The sequence below is a fragment of the Coregonus clupeaformis genome, unplaced genomic scaffold, assembly GCF_020615455.1.
Source record: "Coregonus clupeaformis isolate EN_2021a unplaced genomic scaffold, ASM2061545v1 scaf0693, whole genome shotgun sequence".
Lineage (NCBI taxonomy): Eukaryota > Metazoa > Chordata > Actinopteri > Salmoniformes > Salmonidae > Coregonus > Coregonus clupeaformis.
The window spans coordinates 226,266-244,621 of NW_025534148.1; the positions used below are offsets into that span (position 1 = coordinate 226,266).

Consider the following 18,356-nt stretch of genomic DNA (forward strand, 5'->3'; position numbering starts at 1 on the left):
AACCTGTTGTTGGAAAATTATAAATATGGCATCAAAATGTTGAAAATCTGATTATTATTTATCTGCTCTGATGGTAGTGTAAATGTTGAACTGTCCCTAAGAGAATGCTGGCCGGGAGAGATCATCGTCGACAAGAGCGCATTCATTTTAAAGGTAATTTATGCTTGAGCCGATATCTGCAGGTTTTGCTGTGCGGACAGTGGCCTATGGACGACAGTGCGCTTGTCGACAATGCATCTTTGATTGTTTACTGGTGCCCCGTGTAGCTCAGTTGTTAGAGCATGGTGCTTGCAACGCCAGGGTTGTGGGTTTGATTCCCACGGGGGGCCAGTATGAAAATGTATGCACTCACTAACTGTAAGTCGCTCTGGATAAGAGCGTCTGCTAAATGACGTAAATGTAAAATGTACTGGCCTCAACACATAGGCTACGTTTATGTATGATTTTGCCTAGGCCTATATAATAAACCTTTAAATGTTATTGATAAACTGAGTTTTGTTAGGAGTTTATCAGCAGGAATAAAATAATATGATTATATAGGGTTTGTTACAGTCATATGAAAAAGTTTGGGCACTCCTGACAATTTCCATTTATAAATAATTGGGTGTTTGGATCAGCAGTTTCATTTTGATCTATCAAATAACTGATGGACACAGTAATATTTCAGTAGTGAAATGAGGTTTATTGGATTAACAGAAAATGTGCAATATGCATCAAAACGAAATTAGACAGGTGCATAAATTTGGGTACCTCAACATATAAATCACATCAATATTTAGTAGAGCCTTCTTTTGCTAAAATAACAGCCTCTAGACGCTTCCTATAGCCTCTAATGAGTGTCTGGATTCTGGATGAAGGTATTTTGGACCATTCCTCCTTACAAAACATCTCCAGTTCAGTTAGGTTTGATGGTTGCTAAGCATGGACAGCCCGCTTCAAATCATCCCACAGATTCTCAATGATATTCAGGTCTGGGGACTAGGATGGCCATTCCAGAACATTGTACTTGTTCCTCTGCATAAATGCCCGGGTAGATTTTGAGCAGTGTTTTGTGTCGTTGTCTTGTTGAAATATCCAGCCCCGGCGTAACTTCAACTTTGTGACTGATTCTTCAACATTATTCCCAAGAATCTGCTGATATTGAGTGGAATCCATGCGACCCTCAACTTTAACAAGATTCCCAGTACCGGCACTGGCCACACAGCCCCACAGCACTCTCCCGTACAGCTTCTCTTTGTGCAAAGTGCGCTGAATTGTTGAACGATGGGTAGCCTTGTCTGAGATTTTGCAAGACAATGACTGAGACAATATTTGAGGAAGATTTATTAAATATTTTATTAATCAGATGTTTTGTGTTAAATATTAAAATTGAAATACATGACACTACTCATTTAGTAATGACAGGATGCATTTTCAATAGGCATGGAAAAAGGGGTTAAGTTTAACAGTAATACCGTGTTGAACTCATCAGTAAAGTAGAAGGTCTTCTAGGAGAGAGTCTTCTAAAGCATTCCCGAGTGGCACAGCGGTCTAAGGCACAGCATTTAAGTGCTAGAGGCGTAACTACAGACCCGGGTTTGATCCCGGGCTGTATCACAACCGTCCGTGATCAGGAGTCCCATAGGGTGGCGCACAATTGGCCCAGCGTCGTCCGGGTTACGGGAGGGTTTGGCCCAGGTAGGCCGTCATTGTAAATAAGAGTTTGTTCTTAGCTGACTTGCCTAGTTAAATAAAGGTTAAATAAAAGTAAAAAACTCAGAATTGACCAAAGTCAGCTTGCTCTAACTCCTCTCTCCCGCTAGGTAGCATACCCCTCTGGTCTTATGGTTAAAGCTATACAGTCTGGGATAACAACAATGTTCCCCCCACCACTTAATGTGGTGTTCAGCTGGGATGGGGCTGGATACATTTAACCTCAGTGCTTTAGATGCAATGACTGTTAGTCCATGACATCCAAGAGATTGTTTTATATGTTGAAGTTATAGACTTGTTTATTTACATTATTGTTGTTTGCTAAAATTGGAGTAAATGAAACCTTACATTTTGTGTTATAATGAGCTTATGAGGCATTTATAAGTGATATTATTCAAGAATCAATGCATATCAAGAATGGACATGACTATGGATCAGCTTCCCAAATCCCAGATTGAAGCTTTAGTATATTGGCTTGGCGTGCCAGAGCTCCCCGGTTGGTACAAATCCCGCCTGAACTCCACAATCAGCGTAAAGATTTAAACATCAGACATAAATCATTATTATTCTGTGCATACAATAACTGCCTGTATAGGGGATGAGATGGTATTCATTTTACTGTATCTGTTAATCAAATGTGATGTCTTTTTCTATACACAGATTCAACAGTTTCAAGGCGCTCCTCCATCAGGAATCTCCCAGAGAGAAGGATTGTTCTGCTTGGAAAAAGCGGTGTTGGGAAGAGTGCAACAGGAAACATAATCCTTGGTGGGAAAAGTTTCCATTCTGAACAGAAATGGTCCTCAGTAACACGTAAAACAGAAATGAAGCAGGCAGCAGTAGATGGGAGGGATGTCAGGGTGGTTGACACTCCAGGACTGTTTGACACAACGCTTACTGCGGAAGAACTGGCAATGGAGATTGGTAGTAGCATCTATGAGTCTAGTCCAGGGCCTCATGCCTTCCTCTTAGTTTTAAGAGTGAGTGACAGGTTCACAGAGCAGGAGAAAAATGCTATTGAAATTCTAGAGAGTGTGTTTGGATCAGGACTGGCAAAGCACGCCATCATCCTCTTCACCCATGGAGATGCGTTAGAGGGTCGTGGTGTAGAGAGGCTGATTAGTGGGAACAAGGACCTCCGTAGATTGGTAGAGCAGTGTGGGGGGAGGTACCATGTCCTCAACAATAAAGCTAAAGGGAACAGATCTCAAGTCACAGAACTGATGGAGAAGATAGACAGAATGGTGGAGGAGAATGGAGGAACCTGCTTCACCAATGAGATGTTTGAGGAGGCATCCAGGGCTAAGAAAGAGGTGGAGGAGTGGAAACAGAGGGAGGAGGAGAGGGAGAGGATCGAGAGGGAGAGGAGGGAGAGGTGGGAGAGGGTACTGAGGGTGAGCTGTGAAATCATGTAATCTGTGAAATCATGTAATCAGCCTTTTTAATAGTTATTGAGTCTGCGTTCATCACAAATGTTTCCATTGAATACATAACCTGAAGAAGGTTATGGCTACTCTGACTGGATGTAATGGACTGAATGAAATGTAGCCTTTTTTAACGGTCTTGTCATGTCGCCACTTAAACAAGGCTGATAAGTACAGGTTACAAGGGTAGCACAGTTATAATGTGTGTCCTGAAGTGTGTCGTATGTTAACAGTTAAAATAATGTGCATCACTAAAAAGTTTTGTCAAATGCATGGAGGTATGTGAAATAGAATGGACTTTGTGAATGTTTCATGTAACAACATTATCATTTAGCTTGATGCCTGGCCTTGCATTAGACACAGGGAGGGACATACAATGACAGATGCATCACAACTACTACATTCAAAAGTGGATAGGACTGACTTTTCAAAAGTCTAAATGCGGATCTTCTAAAAAGAGGTGCTTTTGTTGTATAACTGTGAAATGGGTGAGTTTGACCTATGTATGCTGCGTTTACACAGCCAGCCCAATTCTGATCTTTTTTTCACTCATTGTTTTTTTGACCAATCAGATCAGCTCTGAAAATAATCTGATGTGAAAATATATCAAAAGACCAATTAGTGGAAAGAACATCAGAATGTGTTTGCCAGTGTAAACGCAGCATAGTGGTTCATTGGATGAAAATGTTTCATACACACTAGAGGTCTTCACGTGTCCACCCGAATACCCATCCGGGACCCGAGTGGGTCGGGGTCCAAAATTCTAACTTGGTATCGGGTCTATGTAACTACAGCCAGGGGCGGTGTGTTCATTAGGGCGATATGGGCGACGCACTGCCAAACGGGAAAAGCAAGGGATTTTTTTTCTAATCAATTATATCACGGCAACAGTAGTTATCAGTGTTCTAATCTAGACGTCTGATCTGCCACTAAATGTCCAATCAGGCTAAAGTCGTGCTTCAAATGGCCCGCCCGTTTTGGGGCGATTTCAGTCAGGTTGAAAATCGCCCAGAAGTCTCTCATAGCCTCTCATGTAAAATCTATTTTTTTCAAATATCAGAGCTTTCAATACAATCTCTATGGGTTTCTGAGGGCTTGCACTTACGCGCTTTCGTCATACGTAACATAACCATGAACGTAACTAAGAAAAGAGCGGGTAGCAGCGTCAATCAATTCACGTACTACTATCAAGATGGCTAGCGTTCAGTGCAACTCGATTGTCTCTTTGAAAGAAGTTCACATCAAAGACCATTCAAAACGAGCTACTGGAGTGTATGCTAGCGGTCATGAGGGAACATATTGTGGAGGAGGTGAAGTCGGCGAACTTCGTAGCTATCCAAGCTGACGAGACCACGGACGTTTCTACACAGACACAGCTGGTGCTGAGGTACAACCACAAAGTGCAGGAGCGCTTTTTTGAGTTCCTTCCCATCTCGGAATCAACCTCAGTCTCAATCGCCAGTGTGCTTTTGGAGAGACTGAACGGTCTTTTTGCCGACAACGAGAAAGTCAAACTCATTGCGCAAGCTTACGATGGAGCCAGTGTGATGAGGCGAGAGAAGGCTGGTGTGCAGCAAAAGGTACGTGAGCATTTCAAGAATGCCCATTACGTGCATTGCTATGTGCATCAGCTGAATTTTATCATGCAGCAAGCTACTTCTCGCATCAAAAAGTAACTAGTAAACTAGTCCTCAGCATGCATGATTTCAATGAGAAAGTCGTTGACCGCTTTGCTGCATTGAAAGAGAGAAGAGAACAGTTTCAGTACAAGTAATGTAGCCTCTCTCTCTCTTTGTCCCTCCCTGTCTGTCTCTTTAACACACACACGCCCAAATCAGTTCACAGTTGATGTTGTTTAAAATAGTTATTTTTCATAAAAAAAAAAGTAAAACTTTTTTTTTACAAATCTATACAATTGGCCAGAATATGGTTGTTCATATTTACAAATCTATACAATTGGCCAGAATATGGTTGTTCATTTTTACAAAGCCATACAGATAGCTGTGTTTACCTTTTCTAGAAATTATTTTCAAATTCTGTTTTCAGGCAAAATGTCTATCACTGTTCATTTTCACAAATCTATACAAGAGGGCAGAATATGGAAGTCTATAAAAATTTCCTATTACCAATAACTTGCATCAATGTTTTCAGTAGCCTCTATCAAAAGCTCCTGCTTGCTTGTTGTGAATTATGCTCAGGTGCACATATGTCCAATTCAACCATGAGGCCTTTTTGAAGCAAGTAATGTGTATATCAGTATTGACTTATATGCTGCCCCTGTCTTCATGTTGTTGCTGGACATATCTTTTTTTAAAATGTGTGTAGGTCACCTAAATCATCAGAAAAATTGCCCCCCCTGAGAATTTTTTCAGGAGCCGCCACTGACTACAGCCGATAGACCTGAGTGGACCCGAATGGACCCAACCACGGCTCTGCATAGCCTATAGCTTATTTATTTTAAGCTAATAAGGTGAATTTATTGACTTATAGAAGGCCTAGCCAACATATAAAGACATATTCATTAACCAGAAGAGCAACCTGGCTGATAAACGTTACTTTTTTTTGTCATTGGGTCCATTTCGGGTCCTGGTCCGGATATGATTGACCTCGGGTCCAGGTCTAACTTTTAGGGTCAAGACGACCTCTAAATACATTGGAGACATTAACGTTTCCATCCACAGTTTTTATGCAAGTAAAGTCATACAGTTAAATAGAAATCATGACAGTTGTGATGGAAACATGGTGGGATCTTTTTGTGTCTGTAAAATGCATTATGGAAACGCCATTATACGCAAATATTAATATAATAACCATCATATCGAAGTAAACTTGGGAGTCACGCGATGATATGTTGTGTGGTCCTCCCACTACGACTCAGGAAACTTAGCAGTTTATTAGGTTACAAGAAGAAGAAGGTCTGTAGGTGACAGATTAAATAAATAATGATCAGAGCCGTAACCAGGGTTTGAGGTCCGTAATATTTTTGAAAGTGACTCATACTGCATCTCTATACAATTAAAAATGCTATTCCGAGAACAGCAAAAATGACCCCATGCATTATCACCTTAGCTGCTGAAGGTTCATTCACCTCAGGAAACACATAGCCTATTAACTATACAATTGTAATGTTATACCCCTGAAACGGGGGAAATATGAGTAAGGCCAGACGTTTTCTGTGACAGTATTTCAAGCATTATCCTAACTTGTTGCAACCATCAAGAAAATATTCAAACATTGCCCATGCAGAAAGTTTACATACAAACACATTCACAGAAACAGGTTCCCCTCTGCCAGTAGTTCTGCCTCCCAAGCCATGTAAAACCCGATTGGGAACATGGTACAAAGCTGTCGCATATCATTTGTATTTGTATTTATTATGGATCCCCTGGCAGCAGCTACTCTTCCTGGGATCCAGCAAAATGAACACAGTTATACATTTTGTTTTAAACATTACAGTACATTCACAACAGATTTCACAAAATATTAAGATATTAAATTTCAATTTGTAAGTCACTCTGGATAAGAGCGTCTGCTAAATGACGTAAATGTAAATATTAAGACCGCATTCCAAGTACTTGCGCTTTTACGCACGCTCTCCGAATACTGTGGTCTTAACAAAGTTGTTGGTAAACTCTAAAAGTTTGCAGAAACAACTTTCTCTGATTGCTAAACATGCAAGGAGCCTAATAGATCTCACCCAACATGTTGTTACTTTACAGCCTTATTCTAAAATTGATTAAATAAATAAAAGTCCTCAGCAATCTAAACACAATACCCCATAATGACAAAGCGAAAACAGGTTTTTAGACATTTTAGCAAATTTAATACAAATAAAAAACAGAAATACCTTATATACATAAGTATTCAGACCCTTTGCTATGAGACTCGAAATTGAGCTCAGGTGCATCCTGTTTCCATTGATCATCCTTGAGATGTTTCTACACTTGATTGGGGTCCACCTGTGGTAAATTCAATTGATTGGGCATGATTTGGAAAGGCACTCACCTGTCTATATAAGGTCCCACAGTTGACAGTGCATGTCAGATCAAAAACCAAGCCATGAGGTCGAAGGAATTGTCCGTAGAGCTCAGAGACAGGATTGTGTCAAGGCACAGATCTGGGGAAAGGTACCAAAACATTCCTGCAGCATTGAAGGTCCCCAAGAACTCAGTGGCCTCCATCATTTTTAAATGGAAGAAGTTTGGAACCACCAAGACTCTACCTAGAGCTGGCCGCCCGGCAAAACTGAGCAATCGGGGGAGAAGGGCCTTGGTCAGGGAGGTGACCAAGAACCCGATGGTCAATTTAATCAATTTTAGAATAAGGCTGTAAAGTAACAAAATGTGGAATAAGTCAAGGGGTCTGAATACTTTCCGAATGGACTGTAGTTTTCATTGGGAAGGCAGATAATGTGTTTTTATGGAAAACAATCACTTTTGCATGTGAAAACACAGAATCCTACTCTTTACTACACGTGCTTAATTACATCACTTTTGTTTTGAGCCGACTTTGCTGTCGGATATATAGGGGGGAACCTGCCTCACTCCCTGGATGCAGCCCGGTTCCAAATCGAATGCAATCGACTTTCGGCCGGTGCTAAACATAACTACACAGGCGCCAGGGCCAGATGAATCGAACCCCCTCATTGCGACACTATCTTAACTCCTCCACATTTACTGGATTGGTTGAACAGTGCAGAAGAGAACCACCCCCAACATTGTTTTCGTCTTCTAGTCAAGACCAGTATGTAGGCCAGGGGTATTCAACTCTTACCCTACGAGGTCCGGAACCGGTTTTCTGTTCTACCTGATAATAAATTGCACCCAGCTGGTGTCCCAGGTAGGGGTGCACAATTCCGGGAACTTTTCAATAAATTCCCATTTTTTTCTGAAATACGCTTGCTTCCTGTGTAGATTAAGACACCGTGGAGCCGGCAAGATATGGCTCGGAAAATGTACCTCAATCCAGGGATGAGAATTATCCCATTATCCCAACTGTTACCCTGAGAAGATTGAAGGACTGCTAGTTTTTAAGTAAACTGCTGTTTTCGTCGTCATGCTAGCTAGCAGTTAGCCAGTTCAAAGACACACACCATCACCACCTGCTGCTCCTGTTATACAGTCATAGTTACGTACATGTTTTTGTTAAAATTATTATTTCTGCATATATGTAGTGCACTGGGCCTTTACTAGTCCTGTATTAGCAGACCGATATAGCCGTCTGCAGCGCTGGCAAATATATATTTCAGATTGTTCTGGCAATTCTCACATAGTAACTTCATTGGGAGGAAGGATGTTTGACATGCTTGTTACATGATTTTTGAAAATCATGATGAAAGTGGCCATTTTAGGGCCTTTTTAGACCTATACATTCCTCATGTAAGACCCAATGATCTGTGAACCGTGCATGATACTCCTTATAGTGTTTTCTCAAATATGGAGTATTGTCTAGATTCTGATATACAAATTTTCACATTAATTTGTTAAACATTACAAATACCTTTTGATTTTGCTTATTTTTTTAAAATATTGTTTGTAACAATATACTCTATATGTACGTAACATTTCCAGATGGGCTCTCTGGTACTTTTAATGATATGACCCATTTTATACATAGGAATTGACACTATAGGTCATTAACCAATCACAGCACTCTTTTACGATTGCACATTCAGCAAGTCACCAGCAGAGGGAGTTCCCTTTGAACCCATTTTCCCATACACTGTGTTGGTGGTGCTCATAACATTTATCAGAACTTCGGAATTAGCACAGAGCCCACTCTGGAAATGTGATGTACTTGTAGACAATATGTAATTAATAATTATAATTCCAAACAATATGTCTTAAAATGAACAACAGGGTAGTTTTGAGATATTCATATTAATATTTGTAATGTTGAATAAATGAATGTGAAATGTTTTATTTCTGAATCTAGACATACTCCATATTTTAAAGCACACTATAAGGAGTATAACGACATTAAGATGTCTGTATCGTGGTTCAAGAGCATATACCCTGAGTGGACAAAACATTAAAGACACCTTCCTACTATTGAGTTGCCCTACTACCCTTTTGCCCACGTCGGGGCATGGACTCTACAAGGTCTCTAAAGCATTCCACAGGGAGGGATGCTGGCCCGTGTTGACTCTGGCCGGATGTCCTTTGGGTGGTGGACCATTCTTAATACAGAGGGAAACTGTTGAGCATTAAAACCCCAGCAGCATTGCAGTTCTTGACACACTCAAACTGGTGCGCCCGGCACCTACTACCGCACCCCATTCAGAGGCACTTAAATATTTTGTCGTGCCCATTCACCCTATGAATGGCACACATAAAATGAATGGGATCGCCCCATATCCATATCTAAAGACAGTCACATCGCGTCACGCTATTCTTATGATATCATGATGAATCGGGAAGTTACTTCCTGTCTCTGTCCGTCATGCTTTACCTTAAACGTACAGGGTAATAACCTGGTTGACCATAATCTGATGTTTATGGACTGTTAAGATGAAAGGGGATGAACAAGAAGAAAGAAGGATTTATTAGACTGCATATCTCTCTCTCTCTCTCTCTCTCTCTCTCTCTCTCTCTCTCTCTCTCTCTCTCTCTCTCTCTCTCTCTCTCTCTCTCTCTCTCTCTCTCTCTCTCTCTCTCTCTCTCTCTCTCTCTCTCTCTCTCTCTCTCTCTCTCTCTCTCTCTTCGCTCTCTCTCTCTCTCTCCTCTTCGTCTCTCTCTCTCTCTCTCTCTCTCTCTCTCTCTCTCTCTCTCGTCTCTCTCTCTCTCTCTCTCTCTCTTCGTCTCTCTCTCTCTCTCTCTCTCTCTCTCGTCTCTCTGTCTCTCTCTGTCTCTCTCTCTCTCTCTCTCTCTCTCTAACTCTCTCTTCGTCTCTCTCTCTAACTCTCTCTCTTCGTCTCTCTCTCTCTCTCTCTCTCCCTCTCTCTGTCTCGCTCTCTCTAACTCTCTCTCTCTCTCTCTCTCTCTCTCTCTCTCTCTCTCTCTCTCGTCTCTCTCTCTCTCTCTCTCTCTCTCTTCGTCTCTCTCTCTCTCTCTCTCTCGTCTCTCTCTCTCTCTCTCTCTCTCTCTTCGTCTCTCTCTCTCTTCTCTCTCTAACTCTTTTTCTCTCTCTCTAATCTCTCTCTCTCTCTCTCTCTCTCTCTCTCTCTCTCTCTAACCTCTCTCTCTCTCTCTCTTTCTCTCTCTATCTCTCTCTCCCTCCCCTCTCTCTCTCTCTCTCTCGGGGGTTCTATGTTCAGTGGACAGATGGGGCTTGTTTCTAACTTTCTAGGTACGTTAAAATGAATTACTTTTTAAAATAAAATACAATTCTACCCCCCCCTCTCTCTTTCTCTACGCCTCCTTCTCTCCCCCCATATTTCTCTTTACCACGTAGGCCTGTTATAGAGGAATGTGTAGTATGATGTGCAGCAGCAACATGTTACAGCAGGCTGGGGTAGCTAGCGTTCCTGGAGGGTTGTCTGCTTTACTAGCCTGATCTGCATTCATACGTGGCTCTTCTATGAGTGGCAGAATGAGAGAGAAAAAGAGAGAGAGATTGTGCAATGTGATCTCTCACCATAGGCTGATATGCTATATGATTTGACAGTGTGGGGATTTATTGTACAGTAGAAAGGTGATGAAAGACAAACTATTCCTCCCTTCTTTCTTTGACAAGAAATCCATTAAAAAGTTAATATATTTATTTATTATAAGTTTTATGTAAAACTGGTGTATCATCTGTACACAGAAGGAATTATGCTATTCCTAAACCTAAATGTTTGTACATTTACATTTTCGTCATTTAGCAGACGCTCTTATCCAAAGCGACTTACAAATTGGTGCATTCATCTTATGATAGCCAGTGGGACAACCACTTTACAAAAAAAAATAAAAAAAAACATATTTGGGGTGGGGTAAGAGGGGGTAGAAGGATTACTTTATCCTATCCCAGATATTCCTTAAAGAGGTGGGGTTTCAAGTGTTTCCGGAAGGTGGTGAGTGACTCCGCTGTCCTGGCGTCGTGAGGGAGCTTGTTCCACCATTGGGGTGCCAGAGCAGCGAACAGGTTTGACTGGGCTGAGCGGGAACTGTGCTTCCGCAGAGGTAGGGGGGCCAGCAGGCCAGAGGTGGATGAACGCAATGCCCTCGTTTGGGTGTAGGGTTTGATCAGAGCCTGAAGGTATGGCGGTGCCGTTCCCCTCACAGCTCCGTAGGCAAGCACCATGGTCTTGTAGCAGATGCGAGCTTCAACTGGAAGCCAGTGGAGTGTGCGGAGGAGCGGGGTGACGTGAGAGAACTTGGGAAGGTTGAACACCAGACGGGCTGCGACGTTCTGGATGAGTTGTAGGGGTTTAATGGCACAGGCAGGGAGCCCAGCCAACAGCGAGTTGCAGTAATCCAGACGGGAGATAACAAGTGCCTGGATTAGGACCTGTGCCGCTTCCTGAGTAAGACAGGGTCGTACTCTCCGAATGTTGTAGAGCATGAACCTACAGGATCGGGTCACCACCTTGATGTTAGCGGAGAACAACAGGGTGTTGTCCAGGGTCACACCAAGGCTCTTTGCACTCTGGGAGGAGGACACAACAGAGTTGTCAACCGTGATGGCGAGATCATGGAACGGGCAGTCCTTCCCTGGGAGGAAGAGCAGCTCCGTCTTGCCGAGGTTCAGCTTGAGGTGGTGATCCGTCATCCACACTGATAAGTCTGCCAGACATGCAGAGATGCGATTCGCCACCTGGTTATCAGAAGGGGGAAAGGAGAAGATTAATTGTGTGTCGTCTCGTAGCAATGATAGGAGAGGCCATGTGAGGATATGACAGAGCCAAGTGACTTGGTATATAGCGAGAATAGGAGAGGGCCTGAGAACTGAGCCCTGGGGACACCAGTGGTGAGAGCACGTGGTGCGGAGACAGATTCTCGCCACGCCACCTGGTAGGAGCGACCTGTCAGGTAGGACGCAATCCAAGAGTGAGCCGCGCCGGAGATGCCCAACTCAGAAAGGGTGGAGAGGAGGATCTGATGGTTCACAGTATCAAAGGCAGCAGATAGGTCTAGAAGGACGAGAGCAGAGGAGAGAGAGTTAGCTTTAGCAGTGCGGAGAGCCTCCGTGACACAGAGAAGAGCAGTCTCAGTTGAATGACCAGTCTTGAAACCTGACTGGTTTGGATCAAGAAGGTCATTCTGAGGGAGATAGCAAGAGAGTTGGCTAAAGACGGCACGCTCAAGAGTTTTGGAGAGAAAAGAAAGAAGGGATACTGGTCTGTAGTTGTTGACATCGGAGGGATCGAGTGTAGGTTTTTTGAGAAGGGGTGCAACTCTCGCTCTCTTGAAGACGGAAGGGACATAGCCAGCGGTCAAGGATGAGTTGATGAGCGAGGTCTCCGGAAATGGTCTGGAGAAGAGAGGGGAGGATAGGGTCAAGCGGGCAGGTTGTTGGGCGGCAGGTCCTCACAAGTCGCAAGATTTCATCTGGAGAGAGAGGGGAGAAAGAAGTCAAAGCATAGGGTAGGGCAGTGTGAGCAGGACCAGTGGTGTCATTTGACTTAACAAACGAGGATTGGATGTCGTCAACCTTCTTTTCAAAATGGTTGACGAAGTCATCCACAGAGAGGGAGGAGGGGGTGGGGGGGAGGATTCAGCAGGGAGGAGAAGGTGGCAAAGAGCTTCCTAGGGTTAGAGGCAGATGCTTGGAATTTAGAGTGGTAGAAAGTGGCTTTAGCAGCAGAAACAGAGGAAGAAAATGTAGAGAGGAGGGAGTGAAACGATGCCAGGTCCGCAGGGAGTCTAGTTTTCCTCCATGTCCGCTCGGCTGCCCGGAGCCCTGTTCTGTGAGCTCGCAATGAGTCGTCAAGCCACGGAGCAGGAGGGGAGGACCGAGCCGGCCGGGAGGATAGGGGACATAGAGAGTCAAAGGATGCAGAAAGGGAGGAGAGGAGGGTTGAGGAGGCAGAATCAGGAGATTGGAGGGAGAAGGATGGAGCAGAGGGAAGAGATGATAGGATGGAAGAGAAGAGAGTAGCGGGAGAGAGAGAGCGATGGTTGCGACGGCGCATTAAGTAGGAGTAGGGGCAGAGTGAGTAGTGTTGGAGGAGAGCGAGAGAGAAAAGGATACAAAGTAGTGGTCGGAGACTTGGAGGGGAGTTGCAGTGAGATTAGTAGAAGAACAGCATCTAGTAAAGATGAGGTCAAGCGTATTGCCTGCCTTGTGAGTAGGGGGGGACGGTGAGAGGGTGAGGTCAAAAGAGGAGAGGAGTGGAAAGAAGGAGGCAGAGAGAAACTAGTCAAAGGTAGACGTAGGGAGGTTAAAGTCACCCAGAACTGTGAGGGGTGAGCCATCCTCAGGAAAGGAACTTATCAAGGCGTCAAGCTCATTGATGAACTCTCCAAGGGAACCTGGAGGGCGATAAATGATAAGGATGTTAAGCTTGAATGGGCTAGTAACTGTGACAGCATGGAATTCAAATGAGGAGATAGACAGATGGGTCAGGGGAGAAAGAGAGAATGTCCACTTGGGAGAGATGAGGATTCCTGTGCCACCACCCCCGCTGACCAGATGCTCTCGGGTATGCAAGAACACATGGTCAGACGAGAGAGAGCAGTAGGAGTAGCAGTGTTTTCAGTGGTAATCCATGTTTCCGTCAGCGCCAAGAAGTCGAGGGACTGGAGGGTAGCATAGGCTGAGATGAACTCTGCCTTGTTGGCCGCAGAACGGCAGTTCCAGAGGCTGCCGGAGACCTGGAACTCCACGTGGGTCGTGCGTGCAGGGACCACCAGGTTAGAGTGGCAGCAGCCACGCGGTGTGAGGCATTTGTATAGCCTGTGCAGAGAGGAGAGAACAGGGATAGACAGACACATAGTTGACAGGCTACAGAAAATGGCTACAATAATGCAAAGGAGATCGGAATGAAATTAACTAAACATCTGGGAAAGCGAGAGTGCGGGGCCTCCCTCACTTACGTTTCACTGAAACACTCAAATATAACTCTCCCAACTTCCACTTTAGAAATTATAATTGTTGTAAACTACAGCGGTTCAATGTTTTCTAGGAATAGACTAACTTAGTTTATTCAGCTAGCTAACTTGGTACAGTATTCTTCCGTGAAATCCGTCCAGGGCACCGAATCCTATGACGCCATAGCCAACTAGCATGCCAGCCTCCAATAACACGGTTTAGCACCAATACTTGGTTACAACAAACCACCAGTGTGTTAACACGCCAAGCAGATCATTCGTGTCCGTGTCTAACGTTGTGTAAAGTTTTGGGTTAGTTTTGACAGTTTGAGTGAGTCCGTCGTCAACTTATTCAGCCAGTTAGTTAGCTAGAATAGTTAGCATACTAGCTAGCCATTGCTCTCTGCCAACGAAAACCCCTCGTCCCACGGCACGAACACACAGAGAGAGCCAAGCTAACGTTAACTAGTCACCCATGTCCCGAATTCCCTTGAGCGACTCTGGTTACCAGTATGTAAAAACAAAACACAAATGTAGGTTATAACTTACCCTTAGTTGCTACTGTTAGCCAGTTAAGTGCAAAGCTAGCCACTGAATCGATTCAGCCAGTTCGCGTCTGTTCGCTAGGTCGTTCCAGCTATTGTTTAGTTAGCTATCCAGGTAGCAACAAGCTAGCTACATTTCAGTACAGTAGCTACTAACTACCTAACGTTAACGCTTCAGATAATGAGGTTAGAGAAACAGCTGAATGGTAGGCAGCCAGCTGGCATAATTATAGGTACTCTTAAGCGTGAAATAACATTGGAAACAACTATCCACAGTTGCTAATAGTTACCAGTAGCTACCCGCTAGCTAGTCCAGGTAGTGGTTTAGCTTAGCTTCGTGCTTCACCGGGCTCAGCTGAATACAATACTTACCTACAATAATAACATACAATAACCCACGATAACTACAATAACCCACGATAACTACCTACAATACCTAACTACAATCTAAATACATAGTTTAAGCTTTACTCTACACCATATAAGCCATATAAGCCAAGCTTACCTCCCGCCAGAGAGAGACACAACCTCACCCGACGACACCCGACAAGTCCTATATCGACAATGTGCAGTGTGTGCCCACGCTGTTATCTATCAGTGGTCAGGGCTGTTATCTATCAGTGGTCAGGGCTGTTATCTATCAGTGGTCAGGGCTATTATCTCCACATAACAGGAAAAGAGATCATTACAGCTCAACCAAATTGACCAAAGCAAACATGTTGACCGAAGGTAAATCCTCACAGGTAGAAATGCGATCTATAGATCTATATTACTGTCTATAGATTCTCCTCTCTTTAGGATAACATCTCTGAGTTTCCCCTGCCCCAAATGGCACCCTATTCTTCATATAGTGCACTACTTTTGATCAGAGCTCTATGGGCCCTGGGTCAAAAGTAGTGCACTATATAGGAAATAGGGTGTCATTAGGGATGCAACCACATAACAACTCTCTCTGTCTATAGTGTGACCCTATAGATCTAACCAACAACAGGTTCCTACTGCCCACCTCCTGCCGTTGACCAAATACATTTTTGACAAACATGGAATTCTGTGTTTGCTCTGAAAGAATCCTATAGAATTAGATGTTTGCTCTGAAAGAATCCTATAGAATTCAATGTTTGCTCTGAAAGAATCCTATAGAATTCAATGTTTGCTCTGAAAGAATCCTATAGAATTCGATGTTTGCTCTGAAAGAATCCTATAGAATTCGATGTTTGCTCTGAAAAAATCCTATAGAATTCAATGTTTGCTCTGAAAGAATCCTATAGAATTCGATGTTTGCTCTGAAAGAATCCTATAGAATTCAACATTTTCTCTGAAAGAATCCTATAGAATTCAATGTTTGCTCTGAAAGAATCCTATAGAATTCGATGTTTGCTCTGAAAGAATCCTATAGAATTCGATGTTTGCTCTGAAAGAATCCTATAGAATTCAATGTTTGCTCTGAAAGAATCCTATAGAATTCGATGTTTGCTCTGAAAGAATCCTATAGAATTCAATGTTTGCTCTGAAAGAATCCTATAGAATTCAATGTTTGCTCTGAAAGAATTCTATAGAATTCAATGTTTGCTCTGGAAAGAATCCTATAGAATTCAATGTTTGCTCTGAAAAGAATCCTATAGAATTCAATGTTTGCTCTGAAAGAATCCTATAGAATTCAATGTTTGCTCTGAAAGAATCCTATAGAATTCAATGTTTGCTCTGAAAGAATCCTATAGATTCAATGTTTGCTCTGAAAGAATCCTATAGAATTCAATGTTTGCTCTGAAAGAATCCTATAGAATTCAATGTTTGCTCTGAAAGAATCCTATAGAATTCAATGTTTGCTCTGAAAGAATCCTATAGAATTCAATGTTTGCTCTGAAAGAATCCTATAGAATTCAGTGTTTGCTCTGAAAGAATCCTATAGAATTCAATGTTTGCTCTGAAAGAATCCTATAGAATTCAATGTTTGCTCTGAAATAATCCTATAGAATTCAATGTTTGCTCTGAAAGAATCCTATAGAATTCAATGTTTGCTCTGAAAGAATCCTATAGAATTCAATGTTTGCTCTGAAAGAATCCTATAGAATTCAATGTTTGCTCTGAAAGAATCCTATAGAATTCAATGTTTGCTCTGAAAGAATCCTATAGAATTCAATGTTTGCTCTGAAAGAATCCTATAGATTCAATGTTTGCTCTGAAAGAATCCTATAGAATTCAATGTTTGCTCTGAAAGAATCCCATAGAATTCAATGTTTGCTCTGAAAGAATCCTATAGAATTCAATGTTTGCTCTGAAAGAATCCTATAGAATTCAATGTTTGCTCTGAAAGAATCCTATAGAATTCAGTGTTTGCTCTGAAAGAATCCTATAGAATTCAATGTTTGCTCTGAAAGAATCCTATAGAATTTCACAGTCAATAGGGAAGAGTCGTGTGTCTTAAGAGTGATTATGAGTAACCTTGGCAACCAAAGTTAATATACAGTTGCGGCCAAATATATTGGCACCTACTTTTCTTAAATAATTTCCTATTTCTTCTAAAATAAGTTGAAATTGAAAACAACTTTTGGTCTCCAATAATAATATAAATAATTATACATGGGATCTAAAGCGCTTTCAATTCCGGTCCTGGAGGGCCGAAACACTTCTGTTTTTTATTTCTACCTGGTAGTTAATTGCACTCACCTGGTGTCCCAGGTCTGAATTAGCCCCTGATTAGAAGGAGAGGATGAAAAACAGAGGTGTTTCGGCCCTCCAGGACCGGAATTGAAGAACCCTGCTGTAGAGCAAAGATAATAAAACTAACAAGAAGAAACAATGGAATGAAAAAGAAACAAGCTACTTACCTTAGCTGGAGCTGAGAGAGGGCTGAGAGAGGGCTGAGAGAGGGCTGAGAGAAGGCTGAGGGGAAAGCCAGACTGAACAGGTCAGTTTTTAATCTGTTTTTGAAGGTGGTGATTGAGTTTGGGGTGGCTGGCCGAGTTTGAGGGCAGCGATGCTGAAAGCCCGGTCTCCCATGGTGCACAGTCTTGTTTTGGGGATGGTGAGTAGTCCTGAGTCAGAGGAGCGGAGACTGAAGGAGGGGGTGTGTGTGGTGCTAACAAGGATGGGGGGATGTGGTGCTAGCCAGGATGGGGGGATGTGGTGCTAGCCAGGATGGGGGGATGTGGTGCTAGCCAGGATGGAGGGGGATGTGGTGCTAGCCAGGATGGGGGGATGTGGTGCTAGCCAGGATGGGGGGATGTGGTGCTAGCCAGGATGGGGGGATGTGGTGCTAGCCAGGATGGGGGGGATGTGGTGCTAGCCAGGATGGGGGTGTGGTGCTAGCCAGGATGGGGGGATGTGGTGCTAGCCAGGATGGGGGGATGTGGTGCTAGCCAGGATGGGGGGATGTGGTGCTAGCCAGGATGGGGGGATGTGGTGCTAGCCAGGATGGGGGGATGTGGTGCTAGCCAGGATGGAGGGATGTGGTGCTAGCCAGGATGGGGGGATGTGGTGCTAGCCAGGATGGGGGGATGTGGTGCTAGCCAGGATGGGGGGATGTGGTGCTAGCCAGGATGGGGGGATGTGGTGCTAGCCAGGATGGGGGGTGTGGTGCTAGCCAGGATGGGGGGATGTGGTGCTAGCCAGGATGGGGGGATGTGGTGCTAGCCAGGATGGGGGGATGTGGTGCTAGCCAGGATGGGGGGATGTGGTGCTTGAGCCAGGATGGGGGGATGTGGTGCTAGCCAGGATGGGGGGATGTGGTGCTAGCCAGGATG

The 18,356-nt window shown here is 43.5% G+C and overlaps 1 protein-coding gene across 1 annotated transcript in view; it reads left to right on the plus strand.

Annotated features, from left to right (window-relative positions):
- LOC123485445 (GTPase IMAP family member 9-like) overlaps positions 1 to 15,632 on the plus strand; it is a 40,485-nt gene extending 24,853 nt beyond the window's left edge. The window contains exons 2-3 of the mRNA XM_045216357.1: positions 2,353 to 3,005; positions 15,576 to 15,632. Coding sequence (XP_045072292.1) covers positions 2,353 to 3,005; positions 15,576 to 15,632 — 710 coding nt within the window. The remainder of the gene's footprint in view (positions 1 to 2,352; positions 3,006 to 15,575) is intronic.
- The last annotated feature ends 2,724 nt before the right edge of the window (positions 15,633 to 18,356 follow it).